The 23,567-nt window shown below is 47.8% G+C and overlaps 9 protein-coding genes across 9 annotated transcripts; 4 read left to right on the top strand and 5 right to left on the bottom strand.

Moving 5' to 3' along the window:
- The first annotated feature begins 1,503 nt into the window (after window positions 1–1,503).
- EDB82DRAFT_175167 (major facilitator superfamily domain-containing protein) lies at window positions 1,504–3,510 on the top strand. The gene is made up of 3 exons (XM_025735280.2): window positions 1,504–1,689; window positions 1,741–2,103; window positions 2,160–3,510. Exons 1-3 carry the CDS (start codon window positions 1,617–1,619, stop codon window positions 3,425–3,427), a joined length of 1,704 nt encoding a protein of 567 aa, XP_025586002.1. The 5' UTR covers window positions 1,504–1,616; the 3' UTR covers window positions 3,428–3,510.
- A 1,338-nt stretch (window positions 3,511–4,848) lies between these two features.
- EDB82DRAFT_499713 (uncharacterized protein) lies at window positions 4,849–5,777 on the top strand. The gene has a single exon (XM_025735279.2). It carries the CDS (start codon window positions 4,971–4,973, stop codon window positions 5,292–5,294), a length of 324 nt encoding a protein of 107 aa, XP_025586001.2. The 5' UTR covers window positions 4,849–4,970; the 3' UTR covers window positions 5,295–5,777.
- A 302-nt stretch (window positions 5,778–6,079) lies between these two features.
- Window positions 6,080–7,615, bottom strand: EDB82DRAFT_461534 (glycosyl hydrolase family 76-domain-containing protein). The gene is made up of 3 exons (XM_025735278.2): window positions 7,017–7,615; window positions 6,717–6,961; window positions 6,080–6,663 (listed from the first exon to the last, which is right to left on the bottom strand). Exons 1-3 carry the CDS (start codon window positions 7,591–7,593, stop codon window positions 6,127–6,129), a joined length of 1,359 nt encoding a protein of 452 aa, XP_025586000.2. The 5' UTR covers window positions 7,594–7,615; the 3' UTR covers window positions 6,080–6,126.
- Window positions 7,616–8,456: 841 nt separating this feature from the next.
- On the bottom strand, window positions 8,457–9,712 carry EDB82DRAFT_536637 (pectate lyase-domain-containing protein; the record flags this gene model as incomplete). Its single annotated transcript, XM_025735277.2, has 1 exon — window positions 8,457–9,712. Exon 1 carries the CDS (start codon window positions 9,561–9,563, stop codon window positions 8,457–8,459), a length of 1,107 nt encoding a protein of 368 aa, XP_025585999.2. The 5' UTR covers window positions 9,564–9,712.
- Window positions 9,713–10,794: 1,082 nt separating this feature from the next.
- On the bottom strand, window positions 10,795–12,251 carry EDB82DRAFT_524770 (major facilitator superfamily domain-containing protein; the record flags this gene model as incomplete). Its single annotated transcript, XM_025735275.2, has 2 exons — window positions 10,795–12,011; window positions 12,062–12,251. The coding sequence occupies 2 exons, from the start codon at window positions 12,249–12,251 to the stop codon at window positions 10,795–10,797; spliced, it is 1,407 nt and encodes a 468-aa protein (XP_025585998.2).
- Window positions 12,252–14,506: 2,255 nt separating this feature from the next.
- Window positions 14,507–16,265, top strand: EDB82DRAFT_475448 (general substrate transporter; the record flags this gene model as incomplete). Its single annotated transcript, XM_025735274.2, has 4 exons — window positions 14,507–15,043; window positions 15,095–15,496; window positions 15,547–15,855; window positions 15,909–16,265. 4 exons carry the CDS (start codon window positions 14,507–14,509, stop codon window positions 16,263–16,265), a joined length of 1,605 nt encoding a protein of 534 aa, XP_025585997.2.
- A 244-nt stretch (window positions 16,266–16,509) lies between these two features.
- On the bottom strand, window positions 16,510–18,072 carry EDB82DRAFT_555960 (uncharacterized protein; the record flags this gene model as incomplete). The annotated part of the gene is made up of 3 exons (XM_025735273.2): window positions 17,374–18,072; window positions 16,752–17,321; window positions 16,510–16,699 (listed from the first exon to the last, which is right to left on the bottom strand). Exons 1-3 carry the CDS (start codon window positions 17,964–17,966, stop codon window positions 16,510–16,512), a joined length of 1,353 nt encoding a protein of 450 aa, XP_025585996.2. The 5' UTR covers window positions 17,967–18,072.
- Window positions 18,073–19,014: 942 nt separating this feature from the next.
- On the top strand, window positions 19,015–20,740 carry EDB82DRAFT_499704 (FMN-dependent dehydrogenase-domain-containing protein). Its single transcript, XM_065608607.1, has 5 exons — window positions 19,015–19,169; window positions 19,217–19,250; window positions 19,304–19,341; window positions 19,391–19,663; window positions 19,720–20,740. The coding sequence occupies exons 1-5, from the start codon at window positions 19,104–19,106 to the stop codon at window positions 20,707–20,709; spliced, it is 1,401 nt and encodes a 466-aa protein (XP_065464885.1). The 5' UTR covers window positions 19,015–19,103; the 3' UTR covers window positions 20,710–20,740.
- A 29-nt stretch (window positions 20,741–20,769) lies between these two features.
- Window positions 20,770–22,558, bottom strand: EDB82DRAFT_175124 (uncharacterized protein). Its single transcript, XM_025735271.2, has 3 exons — window positions 22,128–22,558; window positions 21,959–22,077; window positions 20,770–21,907 (listed from the first exon to the last, which is right to left on the bottom strand). Exons 1-3 carry the CDS (start codon window positions 22,366–22,368, stop codon window positions 20,909–20,911), a joined length of 1,359 nt encoding a protein of 452 aa, XP_025585994.1. The 5' UTR covers window positions 22,369–22,558; the 3' UTR covers window positions 20,770–20,908.
- Window positions 22,559–23,567: the final 1,009 nt, after the last annotated feature.

Raw genomic sequence — 23,567 nt, 5'->3', positions numbered from 1 at the left:
GGTCCGGATGTATTGCATTGCATAGGCGTCGATATCTGGGGTTGCAACGCCTTATCGCGCCTGTATAGACATGGCTGGCCGAGGAGGAGCCGTTAAGGGTCTGTGCATTAGCGAGGTGAAGCATCAAAGAGAAGAGAAGAGAGAAAAGAAGACACCGTAAGACGGGCCCTGCTTCTGATTGATGCCCGCTTGCTGCAGATCAGCAAGCATGGGCCTTGATAAGGAAGCTAAAAGCCAAGCGACAGATCTGAATCCGATCTATCATCTGCTCCCAAGACCACACCATCACATACCGTTCTTTTTCACATTCTCTGAATGGTCTTTACCGTTTTCAGCCTCATCGTCACTTCTAGAAAGTCGGTGTCGATTGGCTCATTATCTCCCGCTAACGTTGGGCAGTTGAACGATTTCCGTTTCGCCACACCTGAATGATGGTGGGCTCTAATTAGTGTCATGTCTTGGCGGAATAACGGTGTACGACTTGGGGAGGGGGAGTAAGATCTTGGACCGATTTCGAGAACTGAGACAGGGTTGGTTGTTCGGTTTCATGGATTATTGATTCACCAATTGCAGAATGCAAGGTTTGTTTGACAGTGACAAAGTATGTTTGCATTTATTGATGTTAAAGTTCGTTTGACAGATTGACAGCTTGAATATGGTTTGCATGCACCCTGACGACACTGGATCAAGCGAAAGTATATTTTGCCACAGAAGGCAAAATGAAGAAAAAGAGCAAACAAAGTGCACCGATTAGCTTGCCACTGATCATCGATGCTTTCCACTGTACAGCATTGTCATACTAAGCACAAGAAGCGAAGTCATCGGACATGAATTGTAAAGAGATGGAAAACTGGGGAAGCCGAGAAAAAAGAAAAAGGAAAAAAAAAAGAAGAAAAAAAGGAAAAACTCTATGGTGGTGATTCATGTTAGTGCTGGAGAATCGATGTCTCGAGTAATGAGCAAGGGTTAACCCGGGAATGTTGTCCGAGAGGTATTGAACCTCGGCCAACGCTCATTCCAACATAAGCCAACATAAAATGCGACAATGAAGGATGTCTTACTCTTGAATGATAATGAGGGAATAATAATCCACTTTACCCCATGTCATATCTCCTGGTTGCATCATGACAGGAGCTGAAGGTGACCAGGATGATTGTCTTTTGTAGGCAGGCGCTGTAACTTGACCCATCCAGCCCCTCTATTGCCAAGTGATAACCGCTGCAAGAGCACTAAAGAACAAGCGAATTTTATCCGTAGCAGGGTTCCATGGTGGCCAGTGTATTCTTACGTGGGGGTTACAATAGCGAAAAGTCCAGTAGCACCGAAGTCGGTTTACGGGCCGGTCTACCACAAGCAGCAGAAGGAGACCAAAGCAGGAGCCTGATTCAGTGTGCGCCCATGGTGTGAAAAGTGAAATTCTATTAGCCTACCGACAACCTTAGTACTTGAAAGTCATATGGCCCGCCAAAAGATTTTTTCTTTTCTTCCCATCTTCCCTCCCGACCGTTGTTTCTTCTCTTTTTTCTTCTTCTTTTTATCGCGACCCAGTGGTTTCATCCATTCAATTTATCAAGTAAACAAAAGGGAAAAGAGGCAGTCGCGTCACCATTCAGATCATGAATCTCAGAGGAGTAAAGGTGGCTGACAAAGACCCAAACGCCTTTCCCACAAGGCAACTAACGATTCTCGGTACGTCATTTCCACTGAGCTTCACCGCATCGCATCGCTAACAACCACCAGCAATATGTCGTTTTTCTGAACCCATCGCCTTCAATTCCATTCTGGCCTACACTTTTTTAATGGTCAAGGAATTGGGTATTGACGAAAAAGATGCTTCATTTTACGCGGGACTTCTTGTATCGGCCTACGCCCTCGCGGAGGCCCTGACTTCTATGGGATGGGGTATTCTCTCCGATCGCATTGGCCGTAAGCCTGTTGTCTTGTTTGGACTCGTCGGTGTCGCTCTCTCCAGTCTTATCTTTGGTCTGGCCAAGTCTTACTGGGTTGCTCTTTTGGCACGATTTGTGGGCGGTGCTCTCAACGGCAACGTCTCTGTCATGCAGACCATGGTTGCTGAGATGGTGAAATTGCCAGAGCATGAGCGTAAGTTTTCTTCCCAATTTACCTCGAATGACGAACAGACGCTAATCATGCCACAGCCAAGGCTTATGCCGTTCAGCCTTTCATCTGGACTCTGGGTGGCATCATTGGCTCTGCCATGGGAGGTTTCCTTGCCCAGCCAGCCTACTGGTACCCTCGATTTTTCTCCGAAGAAGGACTTTTCGGGCGATACCCATTCCTGCTCCCCAACCTTGTTTCGGTCATTGTTGTCGTCATTGCCGTCATCCAGGGTATTTTCTTCCTTGAGGAGACCCTCGTCAGACCCGGTGAGGAGGCTGAGAACGCCGCTCTCAACTACCAGGATATTCCAGTCGTCGACGACCTGGAGTCCATCGACGAAAGAACCCCCCTCCACGGACGCGTTCGAAACCAGTACCGAAGCTCCGCCTCCCGCAGCCGCATGCGACACATGTCTCCCTCGACCAGCCGATCGCGCCCACGCTTTGCCGAGTCCAGTTTGGGTATGGCAGTTGAGCACGACTTCATCGATCTGCGCCGATCTTCCTTTGGAACCGTCCACTCTGTCCTACTGCCCCAGGATCTCCTAACACCGCCCAACGAGGAGCAGGAGGATGAAGGATCTGAGTCTAAAGAAAAGACGTTCAACTACACCGTTATGATGCTCATCGTCGCACTACTCATCTTCTCGTACCACCAAATGGCTGCAAGCAGCCTTCTTGCCACGTATCTGCTCGACGAACCCTCCGAAACACGCGGAACGCTTGACTTGGTTGGTGGTCTGGGCTACACTGTGCACGACGTCGGATTGTACTTGGCCGTCAATGGTGTTCTGGGCCTGCTCATCCAGGGCGTTGTCTTCCCCATGTACGTGAGCCGCGTGGGTGTGTGGCACTCGTTCCTTAGCATGATCGTCCTCTACCCAGTATCCTACATGCTCATGCCTTTCCTTTCCGCTTTTCCCGAGCCTTTCACCTCTGCTGGAATCTACTTGTCGCTCTTGATGCAGAGCTTCTGCGGTCTTATCGTGGCTCCTGTCTGCCTGATTCTCATCAAGGACGCCACACCCTCTCCAGCCGTGCTTGGACGGGTCAACGGACTCGCCATGTCTGGTGCTTGCCTGGCACGTACTATTGCTCCCCCTCTTGTTGGAGTTTTCTACGCACTTGCAGGTTCCGTGACAGCGTGGGCCAGTTGCGCTGTTGTTGCCGTCATTGGAGCCATCCAACTCCTCTGGATTCCACGAAGAACACTCAGGAGGGACGATATTGTGGTGGATAATGCCCTTACCACAACAGTCACCAATGAGTCCCATCGTGGTCGCCGTGGCAGGAACTCACTGTCATAGACAATGGCATCCTGCAACAACAGTAGTTTTTGGTAACCTGCCCGGTGGAATTATCCGGAGGTTTCCTTTATTTGCAGTATCATTAGCGTTGGAATACGCTATCAACCAACCGACAGAGGCCTGCACGAAACCGACGATGCGCTAAGAATCGACTTGCACATACCGGATGTCGACCGAACAATCACATATTATAGCTACGATCCGATCCCGACATCCATCGCAAGAACGATACCCGACTTCGATCCAAGAAGACGCAATCGACGCAATAATACCCTGCTTCGATTTTTTTTATCATATCATGCACAACAGTATTCTCGAGCATATGCTCCCCTTACATGTTTGTTCCATGACACCAATGTAGCGGTTATCTGCCACCTTCTTTTTTATCATCATCATCTTAGTCTTTTGGTCACTTTCTTGAACTTGTGCTTTCACGTTTATCATCATCTTGATTTTCGAGGCAAGGAGTAAAGTATGAGTCAAATGATTTCCGAGGTAAATGATACTATTGAAGGCTGTCTTGTGTATGGCGATAACTACTCAAAACCTAAAACCTCGTGCTGGATTTTACTTTTCTATGTTCTAAAATCTGCCCAAGGTACTTCGAAGCGTATAGACAGACTTTCATTTCTAGTATAGCTAGCAGAATTCAAACCTTGATTAACTTATTAAACTGATACGTGGCATCGATCAAGAGTGTATCGAAATGGTCTGTTCGTTGTTCGTTTCCATATACATGCGATGATGTGCAAAATACAGTATACATATTGCCACATGGATTGAATCAACAATGTCTCATTCTTACGGCTCAATGTTATACAGTTGGCTACACAAGCTTTTAACCAGAAACCCCAGGGTTTGGGTCGCTCTACCAAACTTCCAGTCCTTACACAGCATCAGGAACACAACGTTACTAGCCAAGTTTCCGGTAAAGCCACGTCACCAAGGCAAATTTGCTGCCCAGTGCCCTCTACATGTCTTGCTATGGTGCCCGTATACAAAGCGATACTGATGTAGAAGCCAGCGAACCAAGGTCTCAGCTACCAGCCAACTAGCACTTGTAGCGTGTCCAATGGCACGCACCTACATCTGTGATCTTACTTGGTGTCGTTGGAGATGATCCGATGGCGCAAAAGGATGGCATGACTGACCCCGTAGAAGGGAACGATGTGGGCTGATAACGGAAGTGGCAGCCATTCAGAGGCACTTGGAGACACCCGAACATCGGAGAAAGTTCCATTGATAAGCAGCTATCTTATCTTGTGTTTTCCAACTACCGATATCAGGTCCCAGAGTCAATATAAGCCCACTTCGGACTTTGGGGTACAGGCAGAGAGGGAAGAAATGCGGGGAAGTTGGTGTGGGGGATTTCCTATTCCAGACCGATTCCCTTCATCCGAGCCGAAGCACCATCAGCCCGGAACAAAACCGACAAAGATATAAGAAGACACTCAAAGACTCGGATCTCCAGACTTTGAACTCCAATCTTATCTTACAACTCAATAATAATCTTAGTTTTCACTCAGTCCCAAGCTTTATCAACATGAGCTCCTCTATCCAGACACTTTGCCGTGGCGTTCGCGCTGCTCCCCAGACTCTCCGTCTCGGTCTCACCCAGACCCGACGATTGAGCACCACAGATCCTAGCCGAAGCGTTGCAAACGGCAGAGATACTGCTGTTCACGACCCCATCATGGACAGATTCTGGGGATCAACTCGTGTTAACATTTCCGAGTCTTCTCCCATTGTTACCGAGACCCCCAGCATGACTATGTCTAGCCGAGACCTTCCTCTGGGCACAAACGCCTTTGAGCCTTCATCTGCACCTCGCTGGTCTGGAATCAACCTCCCCTCAGGCCGTCAATAAATCTTGCGTGGCTGCTATTCACCACCACCATTAAATGCTTCGCCGCAAATCCGACGGCTAAGCAACACGACAAATTGGTTGGGGATTTATCCCACCAATAACGACATGAAATGAATAACCACGCCCCAACATTACATATCACACCACAAAGTTACTGGTTCCCTCCATTGCGCAGCGCATTCGAGAACTTTTTTTTTTTATCAAAGTGTTACCAAGTACTGCCAGAGATGGAAGTTGGAGTAATCGCACAGAGGTGGAGGAAGTCCCGCTTCAAGCGTGGAGGCTTGATCCACCAGGTCCGCGTCGGGGTTTAAAAGTAGCCCCGAGTTGACTTCAGCCATGAATGAGATGATGTCCCAGGGAAAGATGCGATCCCTTTTTTGTAAATAAGCAGGAGTTTCTGGGTTGCTAGTCACTAAACAAAGTATGTAAATTTTTATTGCATTTATGTCAGGTGATCAATTTGGTCGCGGCAATATTTGACATGTCTTGTTCAAGAGTACGTGAGCTTATTGTAAAGTGTGTTCCACTGTGTTCGTCGCGAGCCAGAGATGTGCAACTACGTGTCAAGGTAATAACCGAAACTTTAGTTGCGGTAGCGGTCTAGCGCGCGCAAGCTTAAGAGATGATTGATTGGTTACAGTAACCGATAGGCTTTTGTTCAAAGTCAGGTCCTTAAAAATGTTATAAAAGCACAACAATATAGTTGTTTGGGTACCACATGAACGCATTAACATGCTATTCCATCATGCAAGCACGCTGGCCGGGGGGCTTGTTCATGTAAAGTATATTCTTATCTAAATCATCATATTATGTACAAAGGCTGTTGTTCCTACAGATACCCTTGGAAAGCCACGATGAGCATAGAGAGAGCCAAAAGGCTACCCGAACCTGCAAGGCTAATAGCAGAGTTGCCCTGATCGGCACTCGTTGTCGCCGATGCAGCAGCATCGGAGTTTGTGGGAGCCGAGCTAGTAGTAGCCGAGCTAGTGGTATCTGAAGAATCATCCTCTGTCTTGGCTTGGTTCTGAGTCATGGGAGCAGCAGAGTCCGCAATCAACAAGTTGGAAATGACGGCGAAGTTGGCAAGCTTCTGCTCCAGTGCATCATTGCCGTTGCTCTCAGCCTTGAGGCTCTTGGCTGATTTGACGAGGACAGGGAGAACCTTGCTGGATAAGAAGGGAGCAAGTTTTGTGGTAACAGCGAGCCACCTGTGGGTAAGGGCCTTGTAAGTAAGGATATCACGGGGGCAAGTGCCCTTTGTGCATGCGACCTCCTTGAATTCACCGTTTTTGGTGAAGAAAGTGTCAAGAGTGGTCGTGACCATCTCCTCGGTAAGCCTCCTCCATGTGTCGTCCTCCTGAGAGGTCTAGCAGCCTGAGTCAGTATTGAACATTTCAATATTGAGGCACATGAACTCACAGTATTGTACAAGTAGGCAAGGCCCATGGAAAGTGACGCGGCATTGACCGACCACTGGACTTTGTTGATAGTAGTGCAGTTGTCATCAACATGCGCACCATCATAAACAGCGCCAGTCTTGCTGTCAATGAGATGTCTCTCATCGAGCCACGAGTAGGACATTGTGACATAGTCCGCTACCTCCTCACTACCGGTCCATCGATAGATGCGTGCTCCCAAGTTGAAGAACAACGCAGTCGACAAAGCTACGCACGTTAGTTATTTATTCCAGATTAGGTAGGGAAAACAATGTTTATCTACTTTGCTTATAAGTGAAACCACTATTGGTGGGCATGATCTGCCATCGGAGGCCACCGTAACAGACCTCACTGTCATCTTCGGCGTCCCATCGTTTGCGCTGTGTATCCCAAGTGTTCTTGGCGAGATTGTACCACTGGGCCTTTTTGTCTGAGGGCGCAGGGAAACCATACTCAGCAGCCGTCATGGCAGCCATTGCCCAGATAGCCTGATCGTCGTTTCCTTCTCGTGCAGTCTGGTTGGCCGGCATAAAATCCTTATCCCGTCCAATCTGCCATTGAATGCCTTCTGCAACAAGGTCGTTGTAGGTGTCGTCGCCGGTCAATTGCCAATAGTCAACGAGGGAGCTCATGAAAGCTCCCGACTGGTACCAATAATAGCCATCACCCAGTCCGTTGTCCTCTTCTAGGAGCCCTGGGATATTACCGCTCTTGTTGCCATTGTAGAACTCGATAAGGTCCCCAGCCAGGGCCTTGGAAGCCTCGAGAATGCCCTTTCTGCTATCCAGGTCCATAGACTGGACAGTCGTAGACTGTGCCAGGAGTAGGGCCACGCTAGCGATATTCTTTAACGCAAACATAACGAAGGAAGAGAAACGGTTGTGGAGGACGGAAGTAAGCAGATCGATCGCATCTCCACTGGAGCAGGGTCTGACTTTTTATTCTCCTTAGAAATACAGCGCGCTAAGCAGTTGGAGCTAACAAAGGCACAGTTGTTTTAGCGAAATGAAACAAGGAGAATCCTTCAAGTCTGTGCTGGCCCAATCATGTCATTTCCACTAGCTAAGTGAAATGAGCATGCTTATGTGAGAAACTTGGCAACCTAGGCAGACATCGCCATGAGTTTTATGTCACGATGAGAATCTCGTATACATCAGTTCAATACTGGCATGCCTTTGTCCCACAGTTACGAACGAGGCAAGGCGATAACGTGTATTATTTGAAAGGAAACAACAGCATCTAAGATTTAACGAACATGGCATGACAATTTCCTCAATGTTTCCACTAAAGTAGTTTCGGTGGAGTCTCCTGCTCAGCCCTATTATTTCATCTTCCCGGCCACTACCTATTTTCGTCTAGTACTGACATGCTGAATACTTGTTACATCATTGTCGTCAACTCAAACGAACACTGCTAATAATATGCATGGAACAGTTAAGTGCGCCGCTAGACCTAACTCGATGTTCTAAAACCAGGGAGTATATTCATGATATTCCAGAACGAATACTAGAACGACGACAAGGCGTCAATCAGTCACACTTCTACAAGTGAATATTGCTAGCTATCTACTATTCACAGGCTCAATATTGCGACACAAAAATAGTATATCTCTTGAATAAAATATTGATACGTAAAGAATCCGAATCTTTCGTTGCAAAGACAACTCAAGTTCAAACCCACCCTTACTTTCGTCTCAGAAATGTGATATCAGAACAGCCTGGGTTTAGAAACCGCCGAACTGAGGAGGGGCACTAAATTGAGGAGGAGCATCGAACTGGGGAGGCTGAGATGGCTGCTGGCCGTTGGAGTCACCCTGGTTCTCGTTGCTGGATTCTTGCTCGTCATTGTTGTTGCCCGAGTCTTGATCCTTGTCCTCCTTGGCCTCGTCCGAATCCTTGTTCTCATCATCCGAGTCGTCGTTGTTCTGGTCATCGCCAGATTGGTCGTCACCAGACTCGTTGTCGCCATCAGAACCACCATCGACAGAAGACTCAACAGGATCCGCAACCTCAGAGGCGGCTGGGGTCTCGGAGTCATCGGCGGGGGCGGTAGGAGTAGCAGGAATCTCGCTAGAGTCGCCGGATCCAGAGCCAGAGCCGTTACCATCACAGGTTCCAACCTCCTTGGGCTCACTTCCATCGGTAACACCCTCAAAAGTGATGCACTCCTTAGGAACATCGGTGACTTGCATACCAGAGATCTTGGCAGTATCGCCCATGTTGGGGTTGATACCAACAAGCATCTTTCCGTTGCTAGCGGAACCACCAGAGATCTCAACATGACGAGCAGGCATGGACTTGCAGTTACCGCAGCTTCGGTAAAGCTTGCCAAAGTCGGAGACTTCAAAGTCCTTGATGATAACGGTACCGCCGCCGTTGTGCTGGATCACTTTGTCCTCAGCACCCTTGGCGCCACCGCCGTTTATCGTGGTGGTCTCACCATCGTCCTGCTTCTTGATGCTGAATGCATCCTCGCAGACTGCATCCCAAACGACGTTGTTGAGAGTGCAGCCACCGTTGCAGTGGACACCCTCGATCTGGTTGGGACCGATGCGAACGTTGGAAAGAGTAGCGCCCTTCTCGAGGATAAAAACAGCGTCAGAGTCGCCACCCTCTTCCTGGCCAGTGCAGGAAACACCACGGTCGAAGATAGCGTTACCGCCGTCGAAAGACTCGCCGGCAGCAATGGTCATGGGAGCGTCGAGAACACTGCTGCCACCGCCAGCACCGCCTTCCTGTCGGCGAGACAGAGAGGGAGCGCCAGTGATCATAGGAGCGGGAGCAGCGTAGACGCTAAGGGCCAAAGTGGCCATGATCATACTGTACTGCATTTTCGCGGTTGTTGAAGGGGATCGATTGGAGGGTAAGAGTGAAAGTGGTATCAAACCGGTTGAAACGACTGAATATTGCAAAGAAAGATAAAGAATGGTCAAGCGCAGCTTGTCAAAAGAATGAAGTGAAAGACGAAGAGAGTGATTGCTGATGAAGTAAATCACAATCATCTGGGCATGTCACAGCCTTATATGTTTGTCATTGCCCGGGGGTTATTCGCTGATCCAGTGACATCTTTCGATTGCAGATCGCCCCAGAAGTCAAGTTTCTTCTTTCGTACAGGGTTTGCGTAAACGTAATCAACAGCATGGACCGCAAAACCGGTCACTATGGCCCATCTTGACACGATGCAAATGATACACGATCACCACTTGTTTCAGTTGTCAAAAAGACCACCTATCATACGCGAACTGACCCCTGCAGTTTGCATGACACAAGGCGACGATCACTGGCTAGTTTTTAAAATGGGAGAAATTGCCCGATGCTGAAACAGACCCCTTGCTAGGGTTTGGGCGTTAAGCTTAACAATGAAACCAGTTGCGACTGTACTGTAATTCCCGTCAGGTTGCAGGTGGTGAGCTAAAGTGTACGTATAGGGAAAGATGTTCGAGTTGACCTATCTAAGCCTTGGTCTATTTTAAGCCCCGTTAGAGGTTGTTTACGTAGACATCTGCCCGGACTTTTTTTGGCATTGATTGTTCAGGCTAAGAGCGGTAGCTCGTCAACCCACCGTGTTTCAAATAATTGGCAGCTGAATCTTCATCGTATTGTCGCCGAGATTGTTTTCCAGAAAGTCAATCTATAGTTAATCAAGCTTTTTCCAAGACTTGGTGGAGTAAGTCCAGCCATGTCGTATTGGGGCATTGTGATTCGACTCGTGCCGCATTCTGTATGCCCCAGTGAAGTCAGGCTACTCAGGGGACACTGCACGTCGATACGATGATCGTCAAACATTTGAACCTCCAATTTCATCATGTAAACAGCCTGCATGTACCCGCCGGTGCCGGGACGAAGGAATGACACGACGCAACTCTATTGCAGGGTAGTTGTCAAGTTTCATCCCATCCTCATCCCTGTATCTAAGATACGACATCGTTCTCTGGCAAATAGAAAGAGTAGTTCAAGACAGTCCTCGGAGGAACAACGGTTCAATATACAAGGACACCAAGAAAATAGTCGTATTGCGTAAGCCTCGTTTCTACTCGACCCAGTCAGTTTCCACAGTAGTCGTTAGGGTCGAGACATCCAATATCTATCTACTTTGATGTTGAAAATTACCCAAATAGCCACACCGTAACAGACGCTGCTGAAAAAGAACGGCATCCCAAGTGAAAATTCGCCTAGGCTTAGGCCGTAGACCCAGAGCGTAGCCATCAGCGGGGCACCAATAAGAGACCCTGCAGTCTTGACCAACATGACGATCGAGAAGACATGGTTCTCAATCTCAGACGCATGGGTAGCATCTTCCATGTGCTGGGGTGATATAGCGGGTGATTTGAGAAGGGAAAGAGTAAAGATAGGTAAGGCAGATCCGAGAGCGTATATGAACATTGCTGGAACGAGCATCCAGATACTGCTCGCCACGGCAATTCCCAAGGCACCAAATACAGAGACCAACAGACAATACATGGCGTTCCAAAGGTTTAATTTGTCCGCAGCTTCCGAGTATGCCTCGCCTGGCACGAGACGCGCCGAACGCAATATTTGAGGAATGACAAGTGTCAGTAATGTGAAGTTAACGACCGCCTTTCCGGATAGAAGGTATCCGGCCGCAGCAAAGGTCCATTTGTATCGTGCGGAGATATATTGAATAAGGAGTTTCGTGTCAGAACTTGCAAGAGACGTGAGAATGAAGCTGAAGAGAAGTAGGGTAAAGTTCTTTGGATGTCTGGTGACGATGTTTCTGATAGTCTCGAGGCGTTGTACCACTGAATGAAAGACCGACTGAGTATCCTCTTGGGCTTTCAAGCGTGGAGATGATAAAAGAGGTTCATGTTGTTCCTCATCGGGATCATCGACGTTTTTACTCATGTTCAGAGGTGATGGCAGCATCCGTATGGCCGGTATGGCAAACAGCAGCAATAAGATTCCCAGCCAGAATGGGAGTAACAGCGACAATGACATGGTAGCAGAGGCCAAAGCTGGACCGAGCAGCGCCACAACATAAGAGACAGAGCTCATGTAGCCAAAGTATATGGCCCGCTGAACATGATCATCTGTCAGGTTCGAGACAAGTGCATATGTAAGAGAGTTGAAGACACAGTCTCCACCGAGGACGGAGAGGGCAGGGCCTGCTAGTATAGCACGAGTTGAGAGCAGATGATCGAAGTTACCGACAGCGATAGCCCAGAATAGCAGGAATGAACGAGAGATGAGATTGAATCTGAGGATAGAAGAGCGCCCCCATTTTTCAGCGAAGAAACTCAGCGGAATTGTCATGATAAAATCTGGAAGATGTTAGCCGCGTAAGATGTACTTCAGGCAGTGATCTGGCTACCTCCAGCAACCCAAAGCGTTTCCATCACGCCCTGGATTCGGCCAAGCTCTTTTTCGATATCACGAATTTTGCACAGCTTCTCGTCCAAACTACCGTCGGGTAGGAACTTAGAGGGATCATTCCGGTGATAGTAATCTACACATAGACGCTTCTCGATCAATCGATTGGATGGTAGTTGATAGAGACTCATTGAGAGATTAACAAGGAGAAAAAGCACCAGGACTGGGACAATGGGCGCGACGCGTTGACGAGGCCCAGGCCTCCCCAAAGGAAGATTATGTCCAGCTGATGAGTGATCCATGTTATGATAGCCAAACGCTCATTACTATGTACCTAGATTAGGTATGTCGAGTCGCGACTGCGATCAATGAACCGAAAACATCATTTCCGAAGATAAACCAATCTTACGCGACGGGATATCTTATCTTATCTTATCTACTTATCATCATTGTACAGTTTTTTGTACAGTTTCAAGACTGTAGACTCATGAAAGTGACAGAACTAGATTGTTTCATTGATCTGACGAAAACTTGCCCGAGATATCGCGTGGCCCCAATAGTAACACATATCGGCCTGCATTACAAGCAGAATCAGCAGCATAAATACACTTATATCCACCATTTTTTGCCATTGTCAAGTGTTCCTGAAACTTACAGGTTACTGAGGAATCCCGTGAGACATACTAATCCGTCTGTGGAAAGATCGTCGGATGGCCATGTCTACCCTGTGGCATATAGCATCAGGCATTTGTTGGGGCTTCTCAAAGTCTAATAGATCTGATCAGGCGGTTTCGTCACGAAAAATAGATAGCATCAGGCATGTCAACCACACAACACCAGAATACCACGAATCATCTCTGGCTCTAGTAGTTACAAAACGCAATAGTTTCCAATGGAGCAGACATTGAAGTTCACAAACTTATCAACACCCTCAGCCTTAAGGAAAGAAAAAGGTAGCAGCAGAAACAGAAATGGAGCTGACTCCAATGGTGTAGTCAACAGTCAATAAACCCCAATTAATGGTAAGAGAGAGCCAGCGTACAGGTTTTCTTGGAAACTCGATACGTCTTATAATGAAAACGGACGTTAATGAGAAAACCAATGCCATTAGCAGGAACTGTGTCAAGCGACACTACCAGCAATGATATAAAAAACTGAACTAAGAGCAGAAGCTGCGTCAGAGATAACGTTTACCCAAAGAATAACTACCACGCCAGAGAATCGGTCAAGGTATGATCACATTCTGCCACAGTGCAATCAAATCCAGAGCGCAAACTATTGTTTGTCATTAAAACTTTCAGATACTGCGAGTTTCCGGGATCCACGAGTCATTTGGCAACACAGTAGACCTTCCTTGTGGACAAATTCGGAGTTCAGCGGATATTTTCCCAACGGAAGATAAGCTATGTGATTAATGACAGTTCTGGTTCAAACAACATTATGTTATTCATATGATTATCACCCCCACGTCTGTTCCCCATGATGTTCTTATATCCCCGGATCAAGACTCTACCGTCCACAATGGGGTACGTTGGGGTTAAACTCATAAACTGCAAGTAAAACTGACGTAGACAGGCATGGCAAACCCAATCAATGCCATGCGATTTTCGACCAGCAAAGATTTAGACGTGCCGTTATCCGTTATCCATGCAACGCTTGGAGTCTGACTTTTTGACGTGGCTCTTGCGAGCTTTTATCCCTCTGCTGCTGGAAAAGACTCATAGTCTGTGGGGTTAAATATTTTCCCGGTGGATGCATGCAAACCTGGAGGACAAAGTCACAACATGCTGATCCCCGAACTATCCGGGGTCCGGGCATTGAGCGGGAGTAGCATGGGTTGGTGGTAAACTAGCACTAAGTTATGCCCTAATTTGAGGCCTGTTGGAGAAATGCCTAGGCGCTACAGGCTCTGGCGGTAAGTAGCGGTCACTTGGCAGTGAACGCCAATGTTTGAGGCTCAATTGAGGCTCAATTGAGGCTCAAAGAATTCGGAGATTTTCTGCCACTTGATGAGCCTCCCCAACACTTGACCAGCACTTTGCCGAATCTTCCAATCATTCAAGCTTTTTCAAGTCGATCATGTAGTTTCCAAACTTGCACTATAACTGGCTAATAATAATAACATGCTGATAAGAATGTTCCTGCCCCGTATGCAGGTGTATCGCACGGGGAAAACGCTCGTCCGGCCCGACTCAGATGCTCCATAGTATCCATAATACTTCCAGAAAATTCACATCCAGCGTCCCAGAAAGGTGGGAATTCTTGCAACGTAACGTATGGAGTAAAAAACTTTGTCAGGTTGGGGAAGACGAAATACTCCTCACTGAAGTTGGGGCCCCGGATCTTGTTCCATCCTTGTTTTCTATATAACCTTGTGTCCTGTTTTGTTTTCCGTCTCGGCAGTATTCCTGTTCGATTGGTTGCACATACAAACACATCCGTCACCATGGGCCTCCTCACTCTCATCGAAGACAGGCCTACGCCGCCCTCGGTCTACAACTGGAGGGTGTACGTGTTGGCAATCGTTGCTTCCTGTGGCTCCAACATGATTGGTTATACCAGCGCCTTTATCGGAACCACCATCACCCTCGACTCGTTCAAAAAAGAGTTTGGGATCGACCAGAAGAGCACAGAGGAGCGGAACTTGATCAGTGAGAACATCGTCTCGCTCTTCATCGCCGGTGCCTTCTTCGGCGCACTTCTTACGTATCTGCTCAGCCATTGGATTGGCCGCAAGTGGTGTCTATCCATTGCATCCGCTACGTTCACTCTTGGAGCTGGTCTTCAGTGTGGTGCTAATGCTGGTACTGGACTGGGTATCCTCTACGCTGGTCGTGTTCTTTCGGGTCTTGGAACAGGTATCGCGTCCAATATCATTCCGATTTATCTATCTGAACTTGCACCTCCCGCTATCCGAGGACGTCTTGTCGGCCTTTACGAGCTCGGTTGGCAGATTGGTGGTTTGGTGGGCTTTTGGATCAACGTGAGTCAAACGGTCCCCTGTCCCTCGATACAATGACTGACAGGTAAATAGTACGGAGTTCAGAAACACATGCCCGAGAGCCATCAGCAATGGATCGTTCCATTCGCCGTCCAAATCATTCCATCTGGTCTTTTGTTCCTCGGTACACTGTGGCTTCGAGAGTCACCACGATGGTTATTCCTCAAGGACCGTAGAACACAAGCTTTGAAGAACCTCTGTTGGATCCGACAATTGACGCCAACTGATATATATATCACTGAAGAGGTTGCAGCCGTCGACCATGCTCATGAGATCCAAAAACATACCGTCGGTCTTGGCTTGTGGAAGCCTTTCCAAGCTCTTGCCCAACGACCAAACATGATGTACCGACTCTTCCTAGGCTGTATGCTGTTCTTTTGGCAGAATGGCTCTGGAATTAATGCCATTAACTATTACTCTCCCACTGTCTTCTCAGTAAGTATATCTTCTACCCTTTGAAGATCTGCAATGCTAACCTTGTACAGAGCATTGGTGTCCAGCGTGATACCGTCAACGTAATGACTGGTATTTTCGGCGTGATTAAAGCCGTCATGACTTTCGTTTGGCTTTTGTTCCTCGTTGATCAGCTTGGTCGCCGCAAGTTGCTTTTGATAGGTGGTATTACAGGCTCAATCTGTATGTGGGTTTTGGGCGCATACATCTACATCGTCGACCCTACCAAGAATCCACAAGACCATCTAACTGGCAGCGGTATCGCTGCTATCGTGTTCTTCTACCTCTGGACCGCCGTTTATACGCCCACCTGGAATGGCACGCCCTGGGTCATTAACTCTGTAAGTTTCTGTCTTGCAATGTTCATATTACTTAGGAATTAACAAAATGCCAGGAATTCTTTGATCCCAGCTTCCGGTCGCTTGCTCAAGCTTGCACAACAGCTAGCAACTGGTTCTTCAACTTCCTCGTGTCACGTTTCACTGAGCAGATGTTTGCCGCGATGGGTTACGGCGTATATATGTTCTTTGCGACACTTTCATTCTTCGCGTTCATCTTCGCCTTCTTCTTGATTCCTGAGACTAGTGGCATTCCTCTGGAACAGGTCCATCGTCTTTTCAAGCTCAGGCCAATCTGGAAGGCAGAGAAGATCCTCAAGGAGCAGCTGAAACAAGAGGAACAGCAGTTCCGGCACGACGTGAAGGCAGATGTGAGCCAGACTGAGAATTTGGAGGACTCGGACAAGGTTTGAGCCACAACCTCATGTCCTCTCAAAACTGTTCAAAGCCGTATTTAGAGCTTTAAGTTGCAGTTCCACCCCCAACATCGTCTGCATTGTTAGTATAGAGAAAAGGGCAAAAAGTCCACAACGATTTAATGATAGCATCATGTGCATAAAGTAGCACATTTTACATTAAAAACTTCTCTCATTGTTTATTTCGTAATCAGAACAATCATTATTAAAGTAGTAGTAATCACTCTATGTCTATACCAGTTTAAGCCGCCGCATATGCTGCACCGAACGGCTCCAACTTGGTGCCCTCAACATCAACGTATCCATATTTGGACTGGTCGTTGTTGTTGGCCATAGCCTCACCCCACTTCTGCATTGACTCTTCAAACACCTTCTTATGATCTTCGCGGCTCAAGTCAAGGGGCTGCTTGTCCTTTCCAACTAATCGAATCCTGCAAATATCAGCATCATTGAATATGTGAGGAGAGGGCTAATGCAGCTTACTGTGTACCAGCGGCAACATTTGTGATGCCAAAATTCTGCTCATCGAGTAGAGTGTCAATGGCCGCATTGGCTTCACCATTGATAAGCTTGGCGGGCAGATCAAACTCGTTCGTAGTAGGACGGGCCAATCCAATACCATGAACAGTTTGGAGAGCTTCCACCATGGCGTGCACGGTTCTGAGACCACCAGTGACATAAGCCTTGGTCTTCTTGAGCTCAGGAATGATCTTCTCGGCAAAATCAAGGAAGAAAGCCTCTCGCTTCTTGGTGCTCTCTCTTCGGTGAGAGAAGGCAAGATTTTGGTAGGTTCCTCCAGACAACTCGACAAAGTCAAAGCCATGCTCCTCGAGCTGGTGACAAAGGACCTTGCAGTCATCTGTGGAGAAACCGCCCTCTTGAAACTCGACACTATTGACCTTGATGGACAGGCCAAATGACTTATCAGGAACGCGGGCACGGATAGCGTCTGCGATCTCGAAGATGATACGAGCACGGTTCTCAATTGATCCGCCATACTTATCAGTTCGCTTATTGGTGGTAGGAGAAAGGAATTGTGCTAGAAGGTAACCACTATAGCACTGTTAGTGACTTTCAAGTTTTGAAATGTAGTGATTGTACTTACTGTGCGCCGTGTAATTGCATGCCGTTGTAGCCTGCCTTGTGAAGGAACTCAGCAGCATGGGCGAAACCCTCAATTACATTCTTAAAATCCTGCTCGTCCATGGGCTTGGGCTTGGCAAAGTGCATTCCCATCACTTCGCCCTCAAGCTGTACGTCGCTGGCAGAGATAGGATTCTTCTGAATGTCCTCAGCCACCTGACGTCCAGGGTGACTGACCTGCGCAATGATCAAGCTTCCATGCTTCTTGCTAACAGTCGCCATCTCCTTGAACGCTTCAAATCGTTCGCCAGATACAGGGGCATCGCGAGGCACGATGGGGTTTCCAGCAGCCTCGAGGTGGTCATATTCCACCATGACATTCCCAGTCAGGATAACACCGTAGTCTCCCTCGCCCCATCGCCGGTAAACGTTGATAAGTTCTGGCATGGGAATACCTCGCTTCTCAAGAATCTTGGGATCCCATGTTGAAAGGCGTTCAGTCATGGCAGCCTTCATGAACCGGTTTTTGGCGGTCTGGCCACTAAACTCAAATTTGAGCGGCTGGGCTAATGGGCTCGCATCTGTATGATCGGCTTGGAATCTCCGTGGTGCCATTGTAGAACGATGTACTATTAATTTGAATTTTTGATCTTGCTTCAGTTCTCAAGGTTAAAGGACATCCTGTACTATTATAAAGTCTCGCAATAATTATAAATCGACCCGTGGTGATGTCATGACTTGAGCAGTTTCGCTACGTCTTTGCCGCTATCCCATGAGTGAACCTACTTAAGATGCGTCATGTCCCACTTTACAGTACAATTCTGGTATAGTTTGCGGCGATGATGCCTGAAGCAGCACACAACTACCGAGATATATTTACAGCATAACGTTAGCAGTTTAACGTTAGCAGTATAACGTTAGCAATATCTCATCGACAAGCACTAGAAACTTTGCAGAATCGCGTCGCACTGGTTAGAAGAGCTTCGGGCGACCAGAGAGTTACCTACGTAATTAAACGGCAACCATGAGACGAAAGTACCTGGCAAAGGTTGATGAGCAAATTACTCAGCGTGATTGACTTGAAACTGCTTAAGTCTATGACGTCGAAGTTTCGCTCTCCAGGTGTCCAGCGAGTGTGAGGTCTTGACATTCTCGTCAATCAGAAGCCTAAAGCATTTCCATTAGGCTTCCATTTCACGATCTGCATTAAGAATGAACCATTATTTTGGAAGTCTGCATGTCGGAACAATTTTGACTGGGCCAACGGATCTTTTTACGTAGAATCCTTCACGTGTGACTTGTCGCGAGGTGTTCACGACAGCGTTTATTCTAATATGAACACAAATTTCCGATAATATTCTGAACTATGGAGCGTCTCTAGAGACCCGACACTCCGGTAGACATAGTCTTCACGGCTTACTATAACTAGTTACCCTGCTCCCTGCTATTGGCAGATAGACCCATGCTGTGGCGGACAACTGGCAAAGTGATCAAGATCAAATTAGTGCTTATGCCACTGATAGTAGACTTACAGACTCACTTTTTGGTCAGTCTAGGCTTTTCTGTTCTACCGGGTTGCATCATGTGTCTCCACTCGCACGCAAACAAGTGGGTTACGATAACGAACCAGTCAATTTCAGCTCACACTCATTAACACCAATATCTGTCTACGTTTTTTTACTTGAAGGCTTATCTTACCTTGAACGCGTCGCATACTACTTGTCACTATCATCAAGAATTCTTCCAGGCAAAATGGCCCTCCACCCTTCCGATGTCGCGAAGCACAATAGTGCGAAATCATGTTGGGTCATCATCCATGTAAAATCGCTCATAAATCATTACGGCCTTCACTAACGACAGAACAGAACAAGGTCTATGATCTTACCGAGTTTCTTCCAAGTTTGTTACGTCCCTAAGAAAATTGTCTTCCATGCCTAATGTTTTGATACTAGATCATCCTGGAGGTAGGAAAGTCATATTGAAGAATGCAGTAGGTTTCTTGTACACACAGAGAAATTATTCATGCTCACACACTGTAGGGAAAAGATTCCACAGGAGATTTCGATCTAATTCATTCAATTGATATCCTCGATAAATGGCTTGAACCATCAAATCATCTTGGTGATGTTGATGCAAGTGTAGCCATAAACGAAGACACGACACCAAAAACCAGAGATGGAAGCCAGAAAAGTATATACCGCAAACCCAAGCTGTCTCACTGCATCAATATATCGGACTTTGAGAACGTAGCCCAAAATTTAATGAAGACAACGTCTTGGAACTACTATTCTACTGGATCAGACGACGAATTTGTATGTGTCAAATATTCCACATCAAAGACTTACAATAAGCTTACAGATGATATCAGACTCTGCAAGAAAACAACAAATCCTTTCAGCAGATACGCTTCAGGCCGAAAGTCATGGTCAACGTGGAGCATGTTGACATCTCGACGACATTTCTTGGTTTGCGCACTTCCGCTCCAATCTACATCTCAGCCACGGCACATGCAAAGCTCGGTGATCCGGAAGGCGAAGTAACTCTGACAAGGGCGAGTAACAAGCATGACATCATTCAAATGATACCACTGTACTCCTCTTTCCCACTAGAAGACATCACCAAAGCGAGGGATCCAGATCGCACTCAGTGGTTCCAAGTGTATGTCAAGAAAGATCGAAACGTGACAAGAAGAGCTATCGAGAACGCCGAGAAACATGGCTGTAAGGCACTTTGCATCACTGTAGACAACCCCCACCTTGGAAGCCGCGAGAGGGTCCTCCGACAACAACAGAGCGAGGTCAACGAAGAAGACGAAGATGATGAGTTTGAAGACGTGGCGGCGACAGAACTTGATCCTTCACTGATCATGAACTCGACTCTAAGCTGGGACGATATTTCGTGGTTTCGAAGCATCACTGATATGTCTATTATCCTAAAGGGAGTGCAACGGGTTGAAGATGTTGTCAAAGCAGCCGAATACGGCATCGAAGCTGTAATTCTTTCCAATCATGGTGGACGACAGTTGGAGTATTCTGAACCCCCAATAGAGGTCCTCGCCGAGCTTATGCCGATTCTACAAGAACTGGGATTACATGATAAGATCGAGGTGTATCTAGACGGTGGAATCCGTAGGGGTTCCGATATTCTCAAAGCCTTGTGTCTGGGTGCTCGAGGAGTTGGCATTGGCCGCCCTTTCCTCTATGCTATGGCGGGATACGGACAAAAGGGTGTAGAAAAGGCAATTAGGATTTACAAAGACGAACTGGAGCGTAACATGCGTCTTATTGGATGTACCTCACTAGATCAGCTTCATCCAGGTTTGGTCAAGATGCTGGGACAAGTTCGACAAAGACTATGAGGACCAAGTAGACTTTTATCACTCATTTATCACCTTTAGATAAGGTTCACGATCATGTGAGGTATACAAGGTTTCAAAGGGTAGCTATGTAAAGGCCCTGAGGCTGTTGATTATAATATGCACATTATGAAGTATTATACACAGGCGAAGTCGCTCACGCCAAACCACAAGACACTACGGCTACTAAGAGTAAAGCACTTTACCAGCCGGCGCCAGCCTTCTTGAATCCAGGGTACATCTCCTTGTTGAAGTCAAGCCAGTTGGTTCCGTTGACGCTGAGATCATCGTAGACAGGACAATCCATAGCGCCCATGACAGGCTCAAGAGCAGCGAAGAGGATATCAGTGACAGAAGACAAGGTGGCGAAGAGAGACGAGAGGGCATTGGGGGCACCAGTCTTGATAGCGTTGAGAGCGAAGCAGACGAGGTTGTTGCCCTGGAGAAGGTTCTTGCCGTTGAGAATACCACCAGCAAGGTCATCGATCTTGATACCAACAAAGGTGTTGACACCGTTGGTGTTGCCGCCAATGCTCAGAACCTCAGGGTGGCTGTGAGTGACAATGTCGAGGGCGTTGGCGTGGATACCGTAGTCAGTGTAGCGGCGGCGGTAGAAGTTCTCGGGAATACGTTCATGGCCAACGACGTAGGTCATGTTGTCCTCAGGTCCATAGACGGAGAAGAAGGCCTTGAGGGCCTCCTTGTCAAGACGACCTTCATCAGGGTACTCAGCGGAACGGTTGGCAACAAGGCGAGCAGTGAAAGAATAAGGGCTGGCACGCACAAGCCAGCCGCTAGCAGGGCCGAACCAAGCAAATGGGTTGAAGCCAATGGTCTGGTGCCAGCGGTTTTTGTTGTGCTCGTAGAGAACCTCGATGCTGTAGTTGGGGTCCTCGGCATCCTTCTGGAGGTTGTAGAGGTCCATAAAGTATGACATGTTCATGTTGTTGTTGTCACCAATGGGGTCGTAGAGATCACCTCGAGTAGGGCTACCATCAACCTCGAAGAGAGGATGGCAGCCACTCAAACCACGAGGAGTACCGAGAAGGCCGAGCAGATTGTTGTTCATGTGCTTGGACCAGCCGCCCTGCGAGACGGCAAAGAGGTTTCCGCCGAGGACGACACCAAGGGTGGTCAAGAGCGAAGCCATGTCAGGAGCCATACCCCAGACCTTGCCAACAGCGTTGACGTATTGGCTGAACTGAAATAGGTGTTAGAGACAGAATGTGTGGTGTTTGCAATTACAACTTACAGTGGCAACACCGTTGCGAGGAAGGTAGTTGTGGTTGGCGAGAGTGTTGAGTCCAGGGCAAAGTCCTCGAACATCACCAGCCTCCCAGTCGGGAGCCTTGAACTCGTGCTGCCCGTGCACTAAGAAAGTCAATAAATATACAATGATGAAAGATAGCCAGTCTACTTACCATCAACGAGTTGCTTCTTGGGGTCGAAGTCAATGGCACGCTTGCCTATAGCAGGAGGAGCCTGCGAGGCGTACTTTCGGATGATCTCAGGGTCGATACCGAAATGGGGATCATGACCGTCGCGAGAGTTGAGCTTGAACGCGTTGAGAGGAATGGGGGAGTCCTCGTGGAGAGTAGGGACCGCAGCAGCTTGGTTAGAAAGCAGTGCTGTGGCCACTGTGGCAAGAGTGAAGGCCTTCATATTGACAGCTTGGATAAAAACGAGTGAATGGTGTCAGAAAGAATGAATGTATAGGTCAGTATTAAGGAATGAATGCGAATGAGAAGCTGCTCATTTGTCAGTGAGTTGAAAGGCAGCCAGCTGTTCTGTTTAAATAATAGAGGGTGAAAGGGGAATGATGATCATCGCAATATCGCTGAGGCCGAGAATCCGGGTAGCTAACGGGAGTTGGACTCCGTCATACGCTGGTGCTACCGGAGCTCTGGGACAGGAGGATTCTCCTGAGTCGATCAGCCAATAGAGCGAGATGAGTTAGAATGCAGAAGGTTCTGTCTGGCAAAGCCTAGGAGTAGGGGACATCAGAAATCAAGCCTTACGAAGTCGGTCTAGCTAAGAAAGCATTAACTGTTCGAAGTTGAGATCGGCATAGACCTAGGAAGCGGCACACGGTTCCGCGACTCCCTTGGTAGACGGAGTAGTCTGCCACGAGACCGTTGGAACCTCACTAGTCTTCCCTGGCCATCGTAGCCTTGCACATACAGAGTTTTTTTTGTTCCTAGACAGTAAATGATCGTCGCCAATCTCTCAATACCGGTAATGCGTGGGTAAACCTGGGCGAGATTCGTCCCCTTTTGAGGCTGGGCACGTACGTTTGCAAAATCAATTGACAGGGTTTGTTCTTGGAAGACGCAAGCTGGCCTGTGAGTGTTCATCTGAAATGGAACAAGGAAATAATCCCGGGTACAAAACAGATCAGGGGCCTTGTTTACGCAGTACATACGAGCTCCTTCATCAATTGACTCCACCCCGAGTGCTGGCTTTCGTGGTATGAGCGGGGAAAACAATGTTGGAACCATGGTCGGCAGTTCATCAGGAACGTGGGTCCTGTCATCTCAAGTTCAAGTGAACTGTCAAGCTTCTCCAAAGACTAGCAGGGATTCATCCCCCCAACCGTTGGTTCTAGCGTAGCAATCACAGGGGGCAGAAGGCAGGGATGTAATCGCTAGCACACATCCACCATTTACCAATGACAAAGGCCAAGGTCCAGGGATATGCCGCAGCTAAGAGATGCTGATCGTCGCCCGTTGGTGCTACAATGCTACTATGCTCCCATGCCTAGGACATTAGATTGTTGGTCCCGGCGTTTCGAACACTTGTTAGTAGGATCCTTTTAGCTTCTTGGTGGCAAGGATAACCATTTGTCATTGACCGTCGCCCTT

The sequence above is a fragment of the Fusarium venenatum genome (assembly GCF_020744135.1).
Source record: "Fusarium venenatum strain MPI-CAGE-CH-0201 chromosome Unknown EDB82scaffold_2, whole genome shotgun sequence".
NCBI lineage: Eukaryota > Fungi > Ascomycota > Sordariomycetes > Hypocreales > Nectriaceae > Fusarium > Fusarium venenatum.
This window is presented reverse-complemented; position numbering and strand designations above follow the sequence as displayed.